At 36.2% G+C, this 20,850-nt stretch overlaps 1 protein-coding gene across 16 annotated transcripts in view; it reads right to left on the bottom strand.

Moving 5' to 3' along the window:
* Positions 1-20,850, bottom strand: part of GPHN (gephyrin) — a 621,731-nt gene that overhangs the window by 60,009 nt on the left and 540,872 nt on the right. For all 16 annotated transcript variants that reach the window (XR_007475727.1, XM_049706378.1, XM_049706375.1 and 13 more), the window contains one exon: positions 7,467-7,588. Coding sequence is in view for 15 of the 16 variants with exons in the window: in XM_049706378.1 (XP_049562335.1) it covers positions 7,467-7,588 (122 nt within the window). In the remaining variant the exon portion in view is untranslated. The remainder of the gene's footprint in view (positions 1-7,466; positions 7,589-20,850) is intronic.

The following is a 20,850-nucleotide window of genomic DNA, read 5'->3' as shown; positions in this document are numbered from 1 at the left end:
GTCTTTTTTCGCACAGGTAGTTCCTAACTCACAGATTATGTTCCCAGAGTCTATATGAGAAATTGGCTGTTTGGAACCTGGAACACATTCCTTTAAAAATAATATTACAGATGGTGGGCAAGACTCCAGGGTAGTTAAAAACAAAAAAACAAATCTTCATTTAGCTCATAATGTTACTAATATGTTGCTGAATTATGCTTTAGTATTAACCTGAATTTTGGAAACAAGGTGGAAGACTGAAGAAAGAATGTTGAAATGGAAAGCATTTGTTTAAGTTATCTTCCTATCTACCTTTCTAGAGTCCTTTCCTGCTGTCAGAGGTACTTCTTGCCATGCCTACAGTATCTTGCTATGCTAAGGTTCTGATGTGGTCCTGTTCAGGATTTGCCCTATGAGTCAAAGAACTCTAAGTTCTAAGTGATTAGTTCCTGTTTATTTAGGACAGCAGATTTACCCAGATGTTGCATGTCTGATTTGAACTATTAAATATTAACATGTGAACAACTCACTCTCAGGTAGAATACTTTTAAACACAAATGCACCTCTAAATATTAGATTATCAAGAAGTACAGCAAAGTGAACAGAACAAACACATTTAGCCAATGTGGAGGATATTTGGGCTTAATAAAACACCTCTCCTAAACAGACTGGGTCTTGAGAGTCAGGGAATAAGGAGATTAACTGTTCTTTTAAAGTTTCTTGCTGTTCATGGCTTTTCCCCTTTCACTTCTCAAAAAGCTTCCCTTCTCTTAAAAGTACTGAGAGAAGAGCTTAGATGGTGAGTAGGGGAAAGGTTAGAATAGGGTAGCCACTTGTGAATCTCAGTCATTTATAAATTGAATTAATGTAGATCTGAATACCAAATTACCATTATTTACATTGCATGCACGCTCTCTTCTCCTCTTTCCCATTCTCCTCTCTCCACTCCTTCCCACCCCCTGGAAGATACTATGAACTTGTTATAACAAATTACCCAGAGGTAATAAATGCTGCAAAAGTGGCTCTAGTAGTTGTGGGAGGAAAGATAAAATAAGAAATTATAAAAGGAAGGGGATTTTCTCTTTATGGAAGGGAGAGGTGTCTATTTTACAGTGAATAAGAAGCTTTATTTAGGGGTCCAGAAAGTAAACTTGAGCTACTGTAATAAATCCTCTTGCCTTTTTCTCCCACTTCTATATCACCTAAAGATCTAGAATTTTGCAACTCAAGTCCTTATAATTCATTCATACCTACAGTCAATATTTAATTCAAAATTTAAACTAAATTTTCCTCTCTGGCTTTTGAAATATTGATAGTTACTATTTACTTAGGGGTTTTATCTATTAAAATGGATATAGAATATTTAGTTTATTAACCTTAATATTAATAAATTGTGGGTGCTAAGCCCAGTTAAGAGGGCAGCATGGTACAGCAAAAGGAGAAAGACCCTGGAGTTTGACAGGCCTAGGTTGGACTCCTCATTCTGTCTTTTACTAGTTGTATGACTCTGAACAGCTTATTTAATTTTTTTTAGCTTCAGTATTATTATCTACAAAATGGGGATAAAAGACACTTATCTGGATCGGTTGTTTCATGAGGCCTAAATAAGATAAGTAAGTGAAAGAATGTAGTATAGTACTATATATATAGTAGGTAGTAAGTAAAGATTAGTATCTCTTTCCAGGAAAAGACTGGCATGTTTGGAGTGAGGAGGCTGGAGAAAATGGATGTGGATTGGGTGGGGAGGAAAGACGGGAGTGAAATAGAATTGAAAACTTTTTTGTAGTTCTTACTAATAACTATCTTACTCATTTCTGTAGTACCAAAGACTGAGACAACATCTGATATAGCATAACTTCATAAAAGTTTGTTGGATTATTAGAGTATACTTACCCACATATAATAAAACCCCAATTCTGCCACAAGTATATAATTGGCACCTTGGAAAGATCATATTTGTAGCAGAATAGAGGGTGAGTTAGAGGAAAACAAGGCTTGAGGCAGGGAGACCAGTTAAGAGGATAGCCTCATGTGCCTAGACAAAAAGTAAACAGAGCCCCAAACTAAGCCAGGATGGTAGAAATGAAGAGATAGGAATGTACAGAAGTACTGATGAGGGAAACTGTATGGGATTTAAATATAGGGCTGAGTGAGAGACAGAAGCTTTCCATTCAGGTTTCTTATGGCTCGGGTGACTGGGTGGCTGGTGGGCACAGTCACTGAGCTAGAAGAACTCAAAGAAATGGAGTAAGATGGAAGTGGGAGGCACAGTGAGAAAGGAAAGGAAGGAAAATGAATTTATTTATTTTCATTATTATTATTTTTTTCGGTACGCAGGCCTTTCACTGTTGTGGCCTCTCCCGTTGCGGAGCACAGGCTCTGGACGCGCAGGCTCAGCAGCCATGGCTCACGTGCCCAGCCGCTCCGCGGCATGTGGGATCTTCTTGGACCGGGGCACGAACCCGTGTCCCCTGTATCGGCAGGCAGACTCTCAACCACTGTGCCACCAGGGAAGCCCAATGAATTTAATTTTACATGTTGAATTTGCTCTGCCTATTGAACTTAAAGAAAATATACCTAGTAAGCAGGTGGATCTAGGCATGGAGCTCAAGACAGAGATAAGATCTGGGAGACAATAGCATACAGAATTAGAAGGAAAAAAGGTCAAGGGTGAGCCATGGTGACACTTCCATTTGGGAATGAGCATAGGAAGAGAAGCTGCCAAAACAAGAAAGAATAAACTACAAATGGAGAATGAAGAAGTTGAAATGGTGTATTGCTGGAGAGGAATGTAAAATTGTGGTAGAGAGACCTAATAGCTGGGTTATGCAGGCATTTTATTTGTGTTTACAGACACATACCATTTTGATGAGGCTTTGCAATCCAGATGAAGATGAATCAACACTGACGCCCTTCTGTTCTATGTAATAGCCTTCAAAATGTCTTTCGATTTAATCTCTTTTTTTAAAAATTCTACTTCCAAATTTGAGCATAAGCTCTGGAACTTTCTAAAACATCTTTATTACTAGGCTGTAGTTTATAGTGCATTTACAGTACATGTAATTTTAAGGACAAGATCTATATCTATTTCAGTTTTGAATCTTCAAGAGCCTTTGGTTAAAAGTTCATAGTAGAATCATGATTAAGTTTACCACACCCTTGTTACTTCCTGTGATCCATGAACCAGTGGCTTGGTATTCTTGGGAACTTGTTAGAAATGCAAAATCTTGGCCCACTCCAGATTTGCTGAATCACAATCAGCATTTTTAATAAGATCTCCAGGTGATTCAAATAGGTACACAATTAATACTTCCTGACTAACTGAACAATGAATAAACAAACTGTATTGTTGTTCTTATTTCTAGTAGGTCTCCAACTTTAGCTCATGTGATACAACTTGGGCAAATTATCTTTCCAAAATATGGTTTACTATGTTAATTCTGCTTTTTAAAAAAGCTGCAAATTTAACCAAATTGGGTAGTGCTGCCTGGATTACAAAACCTTTCAAAATCTGGCTTCAAATTTCTACCAAATTTACACATATTATCCTTTTACCTGAACCTCCTACTCTAAACAGTCTGGCCTGACCTGAGTAAACTATTCTTTCTACTTCTCTATTTTTGTTCATTCCGTTTCCTACTTGGTTAACATACTCTCTTTTTCTAAATACACAAATCCTATTTATCCTTCCTGTTCTAGCTAAAATGAAATATCTTCATAATGATACTATCTTGTCTTCATAATGAGAATTGTGGATTGTTACTTTCAAGAAACTTAGATTCCATTTCCACCTCTGCCACTAACTTGTATATTGCTGGGCAAGTTCAATGAACATCTCTGGGTTTAAAAGCTAGTCTTTTTCATACACAAGGCCAATAGGCACATGAATAGATGCTCAACACTGCTAATCATTGATAAATGCAAATCAAACCCACAATGAGATATCACTTCACACTTGCCACAATGGCTTTTATCAAAAGGACCACAAGTAACAAATGTTGGTGAGAATGTGGAGAAAAGGGAACCGTTCTATGCTGTTGGTGGGAATGTGAATTGGTACAGCCACTGTGGAAAACAGTATGGAGGCTTCGCAAAAAACTAAAAACTGAACTACCATATGACCCAGCCACTCCATTCCTGGGTATATATCCCAAAATACTAATTTGAAAAGATACATGTACCCCAGTGTTCATAGCAGCATTATTTATAACAGCCAAGATATGGAAGTAACCTAAAAGTCTATCAACAGATGAATGAATAAAGAAGATGGGGTATATACAATGGAATACTACTCAGCCATGAAAAAGAAAAAAACTTTTGCCATTTGCAACAACATGAATGGACCTGGAGTGTATCATGCTTAGTGAAATAAGTCAGACAGAGAAAGACAAATACTGTATGATACCACTTATATGTGTAATCTAAAAAATAAAACAAACTAGTGAGTATAACAAAACAGAAACAGACCCACATATATAGAAAAAAAACCTAGTGTTTACCGGTGGGGAGAGGGAAGAGAAGAGGGATTAAGGAGTAGAGGATTAAGAGGTACAAACTACTATGTATAAAATAAATAAGCTACAAGAATGTACTGTATAGCACAGGAATACAGCCAATATTTTATAACTTTAAATGGTGTATAATCTATAAAAATTCTGAATCACTATGTTGTACACCTGAAACTAATATAACATTGTAAATTATACCTCAATAAAATTTTTTTTACATTGTAAAAAATTTGTCTTTTTAAAGAAAAACGCTAGGAACCACAATGGTATTGTGTTCCACACAATGAGAGAAAATATGTCTAAGGAATGTGTTTTAATATTCACATAATAGTTAAAAATGAATCTTTTAAAAATATAGTTAATGCTCATGTATTTGAAGCACCCCTCCCATAAGCTCCACTGTACCCTCTTTTTAAATGAAATGTACAAGAAACAAAGGCAAAATTCATCCAGGTCAATCCAAATAAGTTATAGAGTCTTACCCTTCAATTTTAACATTTATTGTTAAAGTCATGGTAGGTGATAAGAATAAGAGCTAAGAAGTAGAATCATACAGAATTTAAACCCAGACTGAAACCTTTTAAAAATAACAAGAATAGCACTCTTACTCCCTACTCTTATCTGGCATAGCTGAGTAAGGGTTCTGTGCTTGCTGACATTCTTGAGCTATTTCTCTCCCTGCTTTAAACATAGGGTAGTTTCTCCCGTGACCCTGCTTGTTTCCCTGGAGAGCTTCACATAGAGCCTTCTGTATAACAACATTAGCTTTCACTAGCAAACGGCTATATAGGAAAGAGAAGGATGAAGAGGGAGACAACCTTCACAGAATATCAACAGGCTGCGGATTAAATGTGCGTTGTTTCCTTAGCTAAATTCCCAGCACAGATTTCCATCTGAACAGTTATAAATTCTTTCCTCCCACATTCCACCTCTGCATTTTAAACCATTTACTCTGGGCCTCTTCAATACAGCACTCTAAGGCTGAGAAAGTTTAGATTTGCATCAATTGTATTTAAAAAAAAATTGTTCTCAGTTTTATGTAAGGTATTAAATCCAAGAAAAGAATATACTAAAGATGTGCATATTCTCAAAATTGCCTATATCTTGCTTATAAGTTTTGTTGTTCTTTATATGCTGTTGTTTCAAGGGACATTTTGAAGTTACATGTAATAGCAACATTAATTATTAGGAAATGTCTACAACGAATCAACAGCTGGTCCTAGAAAATCAAATATTAGCATATCAACATAGGAACCTTTCAATGGTGTTTTGGCCTTTGTAGTAAGGTAATGGCAGCATATATAGTATATATCAAGTTAGCTTTTTATTTTAATACAAAAGTACAACATTAGGAGGAGAGAATGAACAGAATTATAGTCAAGATAGCATAAGGTAAAAATGATACACACAAACAAAAAGCACCTTTTACCTTATAATAGTTCTTAGAGCTCATTAATGCACTTGGAGGCAGGGCCAAAGTCAGCGGTGGCTGGGAAACAAATTCTAAATCTGGTGCGTTTGTTCCCTAGAGTTTCAGGTCTGTTCTGTGCTGTTGGAACTCTTGGATTCATCCTACCTCCTCTCAGAAATTACTTTTTGCCTTCTTTAAAGGTGTATCTGCATCAGGATAATTTTTAGATGCTTGGAAGTTTATATATATGAAAGGATGGGTTACCAGTCAGGTCCAAATTCAACCCTCCATGCTTTTTTTCACTGGGTTCTTTCTATCCCTTCCCAGGGCTACGGAGACTGGGTCAGGGTGATACTAGGTAACCTGCAGCACTGGCTTCACCAGCATGGGTTCTAAGTTGGCTGGTTACTTACCTATGGACTTCTCTAGAACTAAACTTTCAGGTAAATACAAATGGTGAATTAAAAAAATAAAATGATGTTTGAAAATATGTGTCACAGACTCTACTCCAGTGTCCACAGAGAAAGAAAAAAATCAGGAGGAAAGAAGAGAAGTTTAAAAGGTGAGATTAACATAAAAACTACTGCCTTTCAGGTTACTAGCAAGACGCTGTGCTCCAGGTTTGGACTACATTGTGTCCAGTTTGAGCCTAAACTGGGGTTTATAGGAGTCCCAGCATACCTTGTGAAATGGTAGGACAGAGCCTTTTCAAGAGTATATTTGAGCCCTGGGAAAGCACTCATCTTAAGGGAAGAAGGATCCAGGCATAATGAGCTTTGCTCAGTGACAAGGTGGTGATAAGACAGAAAGGGGCAATTATGGGTGACAGATACATCAGGGCATCCATCACTCAGATATGTCTCCTAGCTTTGTCTCCAGCGGGCTGTTGTTTGAGTGTTACTAAGAGCAGGCACACCTCTGGTGAACTGGAAATAGTGCCTGGTGAAAGATGGCTGAACAGCAGTGTTGCATGGAAGTGGGATGCTCAGAAAGAGCAGACTTGTTTTTGATTGCATGTGCAGCTGGAGCTGGAGACGCAGTTGGAAATTTATAGAAATACTTGGAGAATTTAGCAGAGGGCTGAGTTAATTTAGTAAATGGGGTAATATGCTCTCAGAGATGGGCAATTATAGTCAATGTGCCTCCCTTTGTATTTACAAGTGGGTGAAGCCTGGAGAAACTCAGGTTTTATAAGAACACAAAAATCAATATAAAAGTTCTAGAAAATAATTGTACTTAAACTTCAAAGAATCAGTTAGTACTAATTTTGACATTTCCTTCTTACTCTTCTCACCCATGTCTTCCCTATCTTTCTTGACATAAGTAAAAGTATGAATAGGAATAACACCCAAAGCAGAGCAACATATTTCTCCTATTGTAAAAGGCATTCCAGGAAAATGTCTATCGCTAAAGGACATAGACATCTCCATAATTCTTTGACTTCTGAAGAATGAAATAAGTGAAAATTATGGTATTAAATTTCTTTCTCTTTAGCAACAATCCCGCCTAGTTAGTATTCCCAAAATTCATATTTGTACAATAACTTCAAAATAAAATCCAATACTTACTTGTCTCCCACAATTCCCAAGTTGATTGTGGGGTAACCATGTTCCTGAATTGTTGCTAAGAGGGTTGAACGATTGCTGTCTCGAATCTTTCCTGGTAAGAGGTCATCTTCAGGATTTAGCAGCTACAAAGCCAAAAAAAACCACTACAAATTATTTTCTTAGGATAATATTGCCTATTGTTAATGGGGAAAAAATAGATCTAGTAAACAGAGTTTAGCACATCTAGCACCTATAACAGTATCTGGCCCATAGAAGATATATGCTTAAAGGATCTTTGATAAATAATGAAAGCATAGGAGGATCAGAAAACAGTCCTCCAGAATTAAAAAACATGCAGAAATTTAAGTGGTGACTAAACAGCAGGCCAAATTCACACCAGCTTTGGCTACAATTTGACAGAATAGTGCTCTGGAGATAGCTGCCTTTCTACTGGTTGGTTGTTTACTGGGTCAAATTAAAAAAAAAAAAACTTTCTTTTTTCCTCCCACTATTATTTTCTAATCTGTCCTTCACTGAGAATATTTGAGGAAGAGACTGTGTGACATGATATTCTCAAGTCTGAAGAGAATGATCATTTATCTTTTCTTTCAAGCTTTTGATCTCTTTTGTGAAGTGGGATCAGTAGTAACGAAGAAGTCAAACTTATTTGAAGGAGAGGGAGCCAGATATCTTGCCTCTATTAGCAAACTTAAACAAGTAATACTTAACTGCACACACCCATGATTCCATGACTTTGAACTGAATCACCCTTTAGAGATTTAATATCTACTATTATATGTCAATGAAGAAAATTATAAGAAGCTTATTTTATGTTAGGATGTTCCAATGAAGCAGTGTAGCGTAGTAGCAAACAAGAGTCTACCTTATTCAGATAAGGTTCAAATTCAAGTTGCCCAAACACATTATGCCATAATTTTCTCATTTATAATATATAGTAATAAAACTACCTTGAAAGGCAGTTGTTAGGACTGAGATAATGAACACTCAGTTAACATAGATAAATATACAATACAATACAATAAAATAAAATAAAACAATACAATACAATACAATACAATAAAAACAATTCTCTGTCCTTTCTTTATGATACATGATATTAAAAGAGCACCTAATTCCCCCCAATTGTTCTCATATTGTTACTCCTAGGTGCTAGTATGGATGGAATCAGTTTATAACGTGAACACAGATTTACATTTATTAGATTATAAAATACTTAAGAGTAGGAGGTCCCTAACACACACAGACACATACAACATGCAAGTTTAATTTACACAATTTTAAGATATACTTTGATTTCAGAAAATTACAAAATGAAAAAAAAGTACATCTTTGAAGTGAGAAAATCTGGAATATTATCTTAGGAGGTTGAAGCCAAGCCTGCACATTTCAGATGCTTAGGCTGTTAATATGGCCAATACCCAGGGTTTTGTATCTCAGTTCTGCCAAACAATGACCTAAAGCCCCTTTAGTCTTCCTTCTGACTCATTAGTGATGTGATTAGCCACCATGTGGCTGGACCTTTGGCTTTATGTTGGAAAAGTAGTAGCTTTGCAAACAACTGTCCCCTTAAAATATCTGCAGAAAAACTTTGATCATCTTATTCACTGTCACCTGGGAGACTTCCCTTCAAATACTGCACTAATCTAACTTAATCAGATCCCATGTGACACTAACCCACTTTCATCCTTTGTCACTGGCAGAGCTTGGAAAATTGCTATTGCAGTACTAATACAGATAAATTTTCTGATCTTAATTAACACACAGTTATTGAACTTATAATTTTATAAGGCCAAGGCTTGCAGCTTTTAAACTCCATTAATCAGACAAGTTGCTGCAGAAAGAAAACTGAATGGTTATATAATAGTTTTTTCACAAAGGGTACTGACCACCAACTGAGTAATAAGATTTCCCCGTTATTAGGGTGGTTTCTTTGCCATTCATGTTCCTCTCTGTTATTTTGCTGCACACAGTTCCACAAATAATAGAACAATTAGCGATCACTGGAGAACCAGTTGTTTGTCTGTAAAATTGACATAATGAAATAATAGCTAGTTAAGTGAGGGTATGGGATTTCCAGTGCATTTTAAGTATCTTCAAAGAAAACATACAGAATCGAATGGAAGATTATAAGGTTGCATACACTAGAATAAATTCACAATATTCCTCTTTAAAAATGTAATCTTATTTTCCAGCTTCTTATACTTCTAGTCATCTCTGGAATGATGCCTGAAACTTATTGTAGTTAAAATATAAAAGAAAAAATACAATATAAAGTAAAATAAAACATAACCCAAAACAAACAAACAAGAAAACAAAAACATAACCCATTATCTTGATACCTTGTTACTTTCTTATCTACCCCATACTAAATTTCAATTTCCTGTTTCTGTTATTGTCAATGGTGCCACTGTATTTCCAGCTTTCAAACATTTAGCCTTTGATTTTTTTCCTTTTGTAGTCCACTATCTTCCCAAAGGTTTCAATCCTTAATCCTTACTCCATCTTTTTTTTTTTTTAATGTTTTGCTGCTTTATACACAGGAATCCATCTCCTCCTTGACACTACATTTTTATTCACTCTCTTATCAACCCTCCCCATCCCCCAATTTCAGGCATTCAATATATCTGAATTTCTGCAAAAGCCTTATAATTGGCTATCTTGCCGACAGACTCTTTCCTTCTGAGAAATAAAATAGACACATCTACTTGCAAAACTGTACGATTACTTGCATAACAGGTAAACTGTACCAAACTGTGATATGTAACTATCTTAAGTCAAATTGTTATAACATAAGCTTGTTCAGACCTGTATGGTCCTATAAGATTATGGACAATTAGAGACCATGGTAACTCCATATGGACTCGTGCTCCAAAGATAAAATGAAATTGTTTCAGCAACTCACCTATTTCACAAAATGTGATCAGTCTGCCTAGACCATACTTACTAACTACCTTAAAACCACCTCATGACCAATCCCAGTCCTCAAAATCCTGTAAGTATCCTTCTGTAACTTCCTCCTCTTGAGACACTACTGAGACTTTCAAGGTGATGCTCTTCCTTGCTCAGAAACTTTAATATATCCAGCTTTGTATGATCAACAGGTTTCCTTGGTGGCCTTTGTATTAGGACAATGATGGTCATGAAGGTCCCTACCAACACTTAGGCAAGACCTCATGCCACCACTATTCTCATATTGGTTACATTGCACTTCACTGAGGTCTTTTGAGCCTCTTTGCTCAGGGGAGTCTTTATGATGGTAAGTCCAGCACTTACATTAAACTCTGATGCTTTTTTGTTGAGCTCCCAAAGTTAGCTGAAATTTATTTTGTTTTTGAAGGGGAGCAGAACATGCCACCTCCAAATGTGCCCATTTGGCACATGCATTACTTTCAGCTGAAGGCAATCAAGACCCAGCAGACTCAATAAAAACATTTACTACTCCCTTAACTGCCTAAAAGAATTTAGATAGGGGGCCTGGCCCAGAAAGAGAGCCATTACCAGAGATAACTTTTTATCTGACTTACCTGCATGGTAGGGCAAACATCTGATTACTAAACATCTGTTCTTCTCATCTTCCTGAACTGCCCTTCTCCCCTTTGAAGCCCCAGGCCCTATCCCATTCCCTAGCTCAGACTGACATACAAGCCTCAATTGCCTGACTGCCTTTGGGTCTCATATTTTTATGGGATTCCTGTATGTACAAAATTAAACTTTTCTCCTGTTGATCTGCCTTATGTCAATTTAATTATTAGATTAGCCAAAGAACCTAGAAGGGTAGATGGAAAATTTTTCTGCTCTAAGAGTAAGATTCCCAGGACTTTTTGGTTATCTGACTGAATTTGTAAGGATTTTTGTTTTCCTTAGTGTTGGTTTGTTAAAGTGTTGATTTGCTACTAACCATTTTGTTTGTCAACTGGCTACATTGTTGTGTGTCTGTAAGAACTTTTCTTTGTTTATGTATGAGAAACTGGCTTTCAGAGAGATCTACCTCCCCATTCTGGCCTGCTGACTTTTAGGGTTAGCTCTCAAGGGTTCAACTTCAGTTTTTTTTTTTTTTTTTTAAATTTTTAAATTTATTTTTTTATACAGCAGGTTCTTATTAGTCATCAATTTTATACACATCAGTGCATACATGTCAATCCCAATCACCCAATTCATCCCACCCCCACCCCCCACCGCTTTCCCCCCTTGGTGTCCATACGTTTGTTCTCTACATCTATGTCTCAACTTCTGCCCTGCAAACTGGTTCATCTGTACCGTTCTTCCAGGTTCCACACACATGCGTCAATATACGATATTTGTTTTTCTCTTTCTGACTTACTTCACTCTGTATGACAGTCTCTAGATCCATCCACGTCTCAACAAATGACCCAATTTTGTTCTTTTTTATGGCTGAGTAACATTCCATTGTATATATGGACCACACCTTCTTTATCCATTCGTCTGTCGATGGGCATTTAGGTTGCTTCCATGACCTGGCTATTGTAAATAGTGCTGCAATGAACATTGGGGTGCATGTGTCTTTTTGAATTATGGTTTTCTCTGGGTACATGCCCAGTAGTGGGATTGCTGGGTCATATGGTAATTCTATTTTTAGTTTTTTAAGGAACCTCCATACTGTTCTCCATAGTGGCTGCATCAATTTACATTCCCACCAACAGTGCAAGAGGGTTCCCTTTTCTCCACACCCTCTCCAGCATTTGTTGTTAGTAGATTTTCTGATGATGCCCAGTCTAACTGGTGTGAGGTGATACCTCATTGTAGTTTTGATTTGCATTTCTCTAATAATTAATGATGTTGAGCAGCTTTTCATGTGCTTCTTGGCCATCTTATGTCTTCTTTGGAGAAATGTCTATTTAGCTCTTCTGCCCATTTTTGGATGGGATTGTTTGTTTTTTAATATTGAGGTGCATGAGTTCTTTATATATTTTAGAGATTAATCATTTGCCTGTTGATTCATTTGCAAATATTTTCTCCCATTCTGAGGGTTGTCTTTTCGTCTTGTTTATGGTTTCCTTTGTTGTGCAAAAACTTTTAAGTTTCATTAGGTCCCATTTGTTTATTTTTGTTTTTATTTCCATTACTCTAGGAGGTGGATCAAAAAAGATCTTGCTGTGATTTATGTCAAAGAGTGTTCTGCCTATGTTTTCCTCTAAGAGTTTTATAGTGTCCGGTCTTACATTTACGTCTCTAATCCATTTTAAGTTTCTTTTTGTGTATGGTGTTAGGGAGTGTTCTAATTTCATTCTTTTACCTGTAGCTGTCCAGTTTTCCCAGCACCACTTATTGAAGAGACTGTCTTTTCTCCATTGTATATCCTTGCCTCCTTTGTCATAGATTGACCATAGGTGCATGGGTTTATCTCTGGGCTTTCTATCCTGTTCCATTGATCTGTATTTCTGTTTTTGCACCAGTACCATATTGTCTTGATTACTGTAGCTTTGTAGTATAGTCTGAAGTCAGGGAGTCTGATTCCTCCAGTTCCATTCTCAGCCTTAGTTTTAAGGACTTTAGATATATATAAGTGATATTTTCCCTGTTGACTGGCTTTTAGCTAATGAATTCATGGATTCATCTAATAATAAACTTGTACTTCTCCTGGCATAAGTTGGCTTCTGTTTTATCTTTCTTGCATTTATTTTTCTAGAAAGCATAGTTTCATCAAGGAAAATTTGGAATTGCAGTGGTCATTTTGGAGTACTTTTGACATGACAATTATTCACTTGAAAGCACTTTTAGAATAAAGGGTGAATACAATTCAGAATATTCAATGATTATCACTTTTATTGTTATGCACTGCTTCAAAATGAAATTTTAATAAAAATACAAAATATTTACAAGTTTGTTAAACCCTGTATTGAGGAAATTCTCTGTCTTATTTGTCTAAAAGAGAAATCACTTAGTTTATTTTAAGAGACCTCTCTCTTTGTTTCTGTTCTTCAGAGATTTAATCCTACCTGGATGGAATAATCCTATTTAATTCTATCTTGATGGTCTTGATGGAATTGTCAAAGGGCCTAAGACTGGTTGTAATAACTTACTTTCTCTCTTTTTAATGTATTGAAATGGGTTTGTCTGCATCTAAGACTTCTCCTCTTTGCAAAGAGAAGGTATTAGAACTTTATAGGTCAGTAACTATTACCATATCCATTGCAAACAGCTTCCTTATACATCCTTACTTTCTCCTTCTTTTGGAAAATGTAATTAACTAATTATGGACATTAATTAATTATGGACATTAATTAATTATGGCCACACCTTAGAAATACCTAGATAGTCCAGACAAACAGACCTAACACAAAAAAAGGTGAGAAAAGTCAGATTATAAACTCTAATGGAGAATGGTCTTATTCTAAATGGCTTTTAATTAAACTCTGAAAAAAAAGTTTTAATTGAGAGTTAAATTAATTGCCTTGGTTGCTTGGATGTAAGAAAGAAAAAGGAACATACAGAGCTTTTAAACATAATCTAAGGAGTCCTTAAGAATTTGGTTTATAAATACAGAGGTTTACAAATTGTATTAGAAAAAATTCATATTCTATTTCTATTATCATGATTCTGGACATGTTAGACTGATTTAATAATTTTAGTTTAAAAACTGTCCTATGTCTTTTTCCTAACTTTACTACCACGTAAGAAAGTTATACTAGTATAACATTCTAGTTATGTAAGCCTTGGGTCTCTCTGCTTTTTTTTTTTCCTATTCTTAAAAACTCTTATTTAAAAAAAATTTTTTTAATTAATTTTTATTGGAGTATAGTTGATTTACAACCTTGTGTTAGTTTCTGCTGTACAGCAAAGTAAATCAGCTATACATACACATATATAAAAAATCTTAATAGGTTTTTTTTTTTGGCCATGCCACACGACTTGTGGGATCCTAGTTCCCTGACCAGGGTTCAAACCTGAGCCCCCGGAAGTGGAAGTGTGGAGTCCTAACCACTGGATTGCCAGGGAATTCCCTATTTTCTTATTAAAAAAATCCTAATTTGAACCTTCTAAATTGTGTTCATCTAAATATGGGGATGACGATATGGAATGTCTCTGTGAAAAGAGACTGATGAGGTTCAAGACATGCTACCCCAAAATATGGCATTTGGCATAGTGAATATTTTAAGCTGAAGGAATTTGAGAAATAGTACATGCAGGAAGGACTTTCTGACTTTCCCCTGAAAAACGTCAAAAAACCCTTATGTTAGAGGTGCCCTCCCTATGCCCAGAGGAAAGGAGCATCCTTATCTCTGAAAATGAAGGGACAGAGAGAGGAATCTGAAGGAACAGGCCTTGCTAAGTTTCCCCCAGTTTACTACACTTTCCTCATGACTTCTGTCCTTTCATATTTCTCCACAACTTTCCATTTTTCATCAAAATTAATTAAAAAAATGCTCAGGTTTAACTGATTCTTCAGGTCTTCATTTTTTTTAAATGAAGGCTCTCGTGTTACATAAAACTTACATTAAATTAATGCTGTGCTTTTCTCTTATTAATCTGTCTTTTGTTACAGAGGTAATAAAATTCAGAGCTTGAGAAATTAGAAAGGTAGAGGAAAAAATATTTTTCCTCCCTTACAAGATGAATTCTTATAACGCTTCTATTAAATCATGACTTTATAAGAAATTAAATTTTAATTGCCAGATCCTTAGTTAACTCTAAGATCTTAAACTAATATTAATTTGATTGACTGGTAAATAATCTTGGATATGTGGACACTGTAATGTTTAATATACCAGTGCCTGACGTAGAGAATGGACTTGAGGACATGGGGAGGGGGAGGGGTAAGCTAGGAAGAAGGGAGGGAGTGGCATGGACATATATACACTATCAAATGTAAAATAGATAGCTAGTGGGAAGCAGCCGCATAGCACAGGGAGATCAGTTCAGTGCTTTGTGTCCACCTAGAGGGGTGGGATAGGGAGGGTGGGAGGGAGTCGTAAGAGGGAGGAGATATGGGGATATATGTATATGTATAGATGATTCACTTTGTTATAAAGTAGAAACTAACACACCAGTATAAAGTATAAAGCAATTATACTCCAATAAAGATGTTAAAAAAATATATACTAGTGTTTATATTAAGTACATCATTAACAGGTTAAAGTAACCATCATTAACAGGGTAGAAAGGATATATGAAGATAGAGGAATGCTTGTGCAAGGTAATGATTATGTTTTATTTATTAGGAAAAAACAGAACAATATTTTTCTTAAAGTAAAAATTACTGATTGTGCCAAAATATAAAGGAAGACAGTAAAAAATAAATTTAGGAGTATTATTCAGTAAAGTATAGAAGGTCTGAAGGGCAATGACTTATTGCTTGGCAGTAATAACTACAAATAATGAATATACAGGAAGAATAATATATATTAAAAACATTGACAAAGTTGGCTACATGACGTGGGCTTATTCATAAGGAAAAACGGCCTATGGATCTTTTATTGTAAATTGTTACCAGAATTTGGGGTTTCTTTTTGTTAAAAATGGCTAAGTTAATTTGTGTCCAGATAACAAAGGTCCCTTTTTATAACCAAAATATTCTGTTAACTCTCTGGTTTATGGCACATTCTTAAATCATTTTAATCAAAAGCTTCTAAAAATAATGGTTACTTATTGTTGATTAAAAATATTGTCTGTAAATATTTATTGTCTTTATTTATGACATATTAATATCTTGTTTCTTCTGACAACTCTTCTTGGTTTTGCCTTTCCCAAATTTGGAATAAATCTGTTGTCTCTTACACATTTTAAGCAATTTTTGAGTTTACTGGATGGCTACTACATAATACAAAGATTTACTCCTTTCTTCTTATAAAGAGAACCATGCTAAAATATTTGACATATTTTCACGTACAGGTTTGGAAGTCTAGAATCATGGCTTTGAAGTACCTTGCAAACTTTGGTAATATATTTGTCCTAATGTTTGTCTGTATGGCAGTGGCCGAATATATAAACTCTAGAGCCTTAAATGTTGCTGCATATTTGCTGTAAGCTATATGGTTCAACAAATTATCATGAAATAAAGAGTACACAAAGGCATGGTGCATGTAGAGATCAAAAAAACTACCTCAGAAAACCTAATACACAATCATAGCCCATCAAAAAGTGGTACCAATCTGGATTGATCACATCTCAAAGATAATGAGCTAATTTAGGCTGAAAGTGACCAGAAGTGGGGGCACTGAGAAATGAAATTGAAATCAGAATTTGCAAAAGTGTACTATGACTTTTAATACAGATAAATTGTGCCAAACCATAATACAGAGCACAAACTGTCTTAGCTGAAATTGTTTTTTAACACCAGCTCATTCAGAACCACATGTTCTAAGATCATGAACAAAATGATTTAATAGTAACTCCACATAGATTCATATGTTCCAAAGATAAGGCTACTGACTGTCCAGTTCCAGCAACCTGCCTAGATTACAAATTCTAATGAGTCATACCCAGGGCTCTGGTGGTCTTTGTACGGGGGTTTTGACATTTCTGTTGCTCAGGAGCCCACATCTACTGAAAATGATCTTTCTCAAACACCAATCTTATGACTTTCTCCTCCTCAACTATACTCAGCACTGTCTCCCTGTCTGCCAATCCATGGTCATTTTTTACATTGTTAAAAACTATACTGAAGGATCAAGACTCACCTCCTTTAAGAAACCGTATAAAGGAAGAAAATTCTGACGCATGCTACAACATGGTTGAAACTTGAGGATATTTTGCTAAGTGAAACAAGGCAGACACAAAAAGACAAATTCTATATGATGACACTCAGATGAGGTACTGAGAGTAACCAAATTCATATAGATAGAAAGTAGAATGGTGGTTGCCACAGGCTGTGGGAGGGAGGAAATGGGGAGCTGTGTTTAATGAGTATAGAATTTCAGTTTTGCAAGATAAAAACTGTTCTGGAGATTGGTTGCACAACAATGTGAGTGTACTTAAAACTACTGAAGTATACACTTAGAAACAGTTAAGATGATAAATTTTTTGTTATGTGTATTCTACTGTAATTAAAAATGAAAAAAATTAAATGTCACTGATGACCTTGGCAATAACAGTTTCAGGGAATAGTGATGCCTTTAAAAAAGAGGCAAGTCAGGAAGGAAGTATTCCACTCTTCCTGGTAGGAAGGGAAAGATGGTGAGTGAGATTAGGTAATGGTGGAACATCAGGTGGAAATATCCAGAGGAAGTTGTAAATGAAGGCTTGAATTTACAAAAGAGGTTAAGTTTAGGGCTACAGATATGGGAAGTTACCTGCATATATTTGACATGAGAGGAAAACTCTAAGGAAGAATTTAGAGAGAGTGGAAGACACAGCAGAGAACAGCATCCTAGGGGAATATTCCAATTAGGGAATGGGATCAAGAAAAGGAACGATGAGGAAAAAAAGTAGTAATTGGCAGGGCATCAAGAGAGAACAATCATGGAACACCAGGAAAGAGACAGTTTCAAGGTGGTGGGTGAGGAATGCCACTGATGTCAAATGATATAGACAGGTTAAGGAAGATAAATATCAGAGCAGGTTTTAGAGGTTAGGAGGTGAATAGTATACTCAGGAAAGCAGTTTCTGTACTAATGGGGGGCAATAATGAAATTCGGGAGTTTGAGGAGAAAGTGCAGAGTGAGGAAGGAAAGCCAGCATGTGCAGACCTCTCTTTCAACAAAGCTGGTAGTGGATAGGAGGTGAATATGCAGTAGCTCAAGGAGGCAAGAAGGTGTTTAAATATAGGTTCTCTTCTGATAGCGGTAATCTTTGTCTTTTTGGATGTGAAAGGAGGATGAGCCACTAGAGAGAAAATAATCAGAGAACATAGAAGACACAGGAAGTAATTTAGAAATCAAAGTTCTGAGGAAGGTGAGAAAAAGTGGGTCTAAAGGTAGAAGTAGAGGAATTGTTCTTAGAAAGAAGTACCTTTTCCTTTTAGATTGGAAGAAAGGAGGATAGCTAAAGGAATGGGGAAATTTTCGAGGTAATGAGATGGGAAGAAGAGGGAGATCTCATCTAGTTCAGTTTGACAAATATATTTATTTTTTACCTTTACTTTTTTCCCATAAAGGTGGTTAGGTCATCTGTCAAGAGTACAAAGTAGGGCTGCTACTGAGGTTTAAAGAGGGTATAGAGTGTATGAATGAACTATCATACTGGAACTGGAAGAATGTACTAGAAAATCAACAAGACAGTTACATCAGAATTACTGAACAACTTTAAGTGCCAGGTTGCCATTAAATGGCAGTAATTTGTAGTTGTTCAGGTAATCATAGTTCTATGAATTTTTTCAGTAATGTTTTTCTGCTTGGGAGCAAAAATGGAGAAAGTGGAGAATGGAGTCATTCACTTTGGGTATTACCACAGTAAGCAAAGGAATAGGTTAAAGGAGTGAAGCTATCTGAAGTGTTATGAAGGCAACTTTAAAGTGGTGAGTCATAGTCCTTAATCTGGACAAGAAGTATAGTGTGGCTAGAAGAAAGTAATGGACTATCTAACCTGATAGGTTTCAGAGATTGCCATTAAAAAGCTGGGGAAATGAAATTTAAGGAAGTGGGAAGCATTGTGGAATAGTGGAAAAAAGTCATTACAGCCAAAAGATTTAGGTGTGAAACCAGGCTTCATCACTTACACAACATATATAATGTTGGGTAAGTTGCTTTGTTTTTGAGCTTCAATTTTCTCTTATGTAAAAAGAAGGATAATTATATTAACCTCATAGTGTTGCTTTAATCATAAAGCACATAGCGGTACTGGTCATAGTAGACACTCAACTTCTTATTCCTTCTCTTATTAGTGGGGACAAAGATTTTAAAGATTCTACTTTTATAATAACAGCTGCTTGTGGCAGCTCCCAAAGAACAGTATATGGAAATTTTAGACAGACTTTATATATCTAAAGTTTAAACTTGTTTGTACAGACATCTGTTATTGAGAGTGGCCAAGAGATTTACAAAAGACAGAATAAAATAAGGAGAGGCATAGTGGAGATAAATACACTTAGTTCTGTGTATGTGTATGTGTGTGTGCGTGAGAGACAGAGAGAGACAGAGAGAGAGAGAGGAAGGGAGAGAGGAAGAGACAGGGAAGGAGGGGGTAGGAAGAATGAGAATGAATAGAAATGAATGAATGAGTTATGGAATATGGCAGAAGGTGACTGAAACTAGAAGAAAACTCACCATCTGTGGAAGGAATATTTATTGCTAGTACTTTGGGTAACTAGATAACAAGCATACAATCTTGACTTCCTGAAGCTAATGGCAGCTGGCTGACTGATGTCCAGTTTAAAGACCTAAAATTCACCATCTGCAGTTTCAAGGGAAACAAAATATTTTATGGAATGGAGCTCATCTTGATTTTTCACTTTCTCTTATCTTCTACCTTGAATTCACTGGCAAATCCTGTTTGTTGATTTTACCTTCAAAATGTATCCTGGATCTGATTACTTCTCACCATCTCCACTACCATTCTGGTCCAAATCTCTTGCTGGAGTATTGCATATCCTTTTTTAAATTTATTTTAATTTTTAATTTTAATTTAATTTTGTGTGTGTGTATGTGTGTGTGTGTGTGTGTGTGTCAGGCAATTTTATCAGCATTGGTAATACAGTAGTGAACAAACAATACAAGCTTCAAAGAGGTACAGACAGTAACCACTGCATATCCTTTTAACTGGCCTCCTGGCTTTTCACTTTTTCTCTCCCATATGCCAAGCCATACATATAGAAGCCAGAGTGATCATTTAAAAATTTAAGACATTTTATGTTCCATGATGTTTCGCTTCCTCAAAACTGTCCATTTAGAATAAAATGATCTTGTTTCTGTTACCTCTCCAACCTCATCTCCTTTGACTTTTCTCCTTTCCCTCTATACTTCAGCCACATTGGCCTCCTTGCTGTTCCTCAAACTTGATAAGCATGTACTCCAGGGCTTTAGTGTTTGTTGTCCCCTCTGCTTGAAACACAGTTCTGCTCACGAGGCATATACCCTCAATGGCTTCAGATTTCCACTCTAATTTCCCCTCATCAGTGTGGCCTGATTAGCCTTTGTAAAACAGAGGACTCTACCTGTCTACCAGTCAGGTCCGGGACAAGAAAACCAAAACTCCTCTAGGTATTTCAAATGGAGGGGGTAGGAGAAGAGAGGATTTAATGCATGGGATTGGTTACAAATGTGTTGGCAGAGTTGGAGAAACAAAAGAAGAAACGTGTATTACTAAAGATCAGTAACTGCAGTCACCATCGTCCCCAGGGCTGTTGGAGGAAAGTGATGTTACTGAGTTGAGGAGATATACTCCTGCTACCTTCTTTCCACCTTCTAATACCATGTTAATGCATCTCAATGGCAAAACCTAACTGGACCACAGCTGGAAAGAGAGTCTGGGAAACTGCTTTCAGGCTTCC

This window comes from Orcinus orca, chromosome 2, assembly GCF_937001465.1.
Source record: "Orcinus orca chromosome 2, mOrcOrc1.1, whole genome shotgun sequence".
In the NCBI taxonomy this organism is placed as follows: Eukaryota; Metazoa; Chordata; class Mammalia; order Artiodactyla; family Delphinidae; genus Orcinus; species Orcinus orca.
This window is presented reverse-complemented; position numbering and strand designations above follow the sequence as displayed.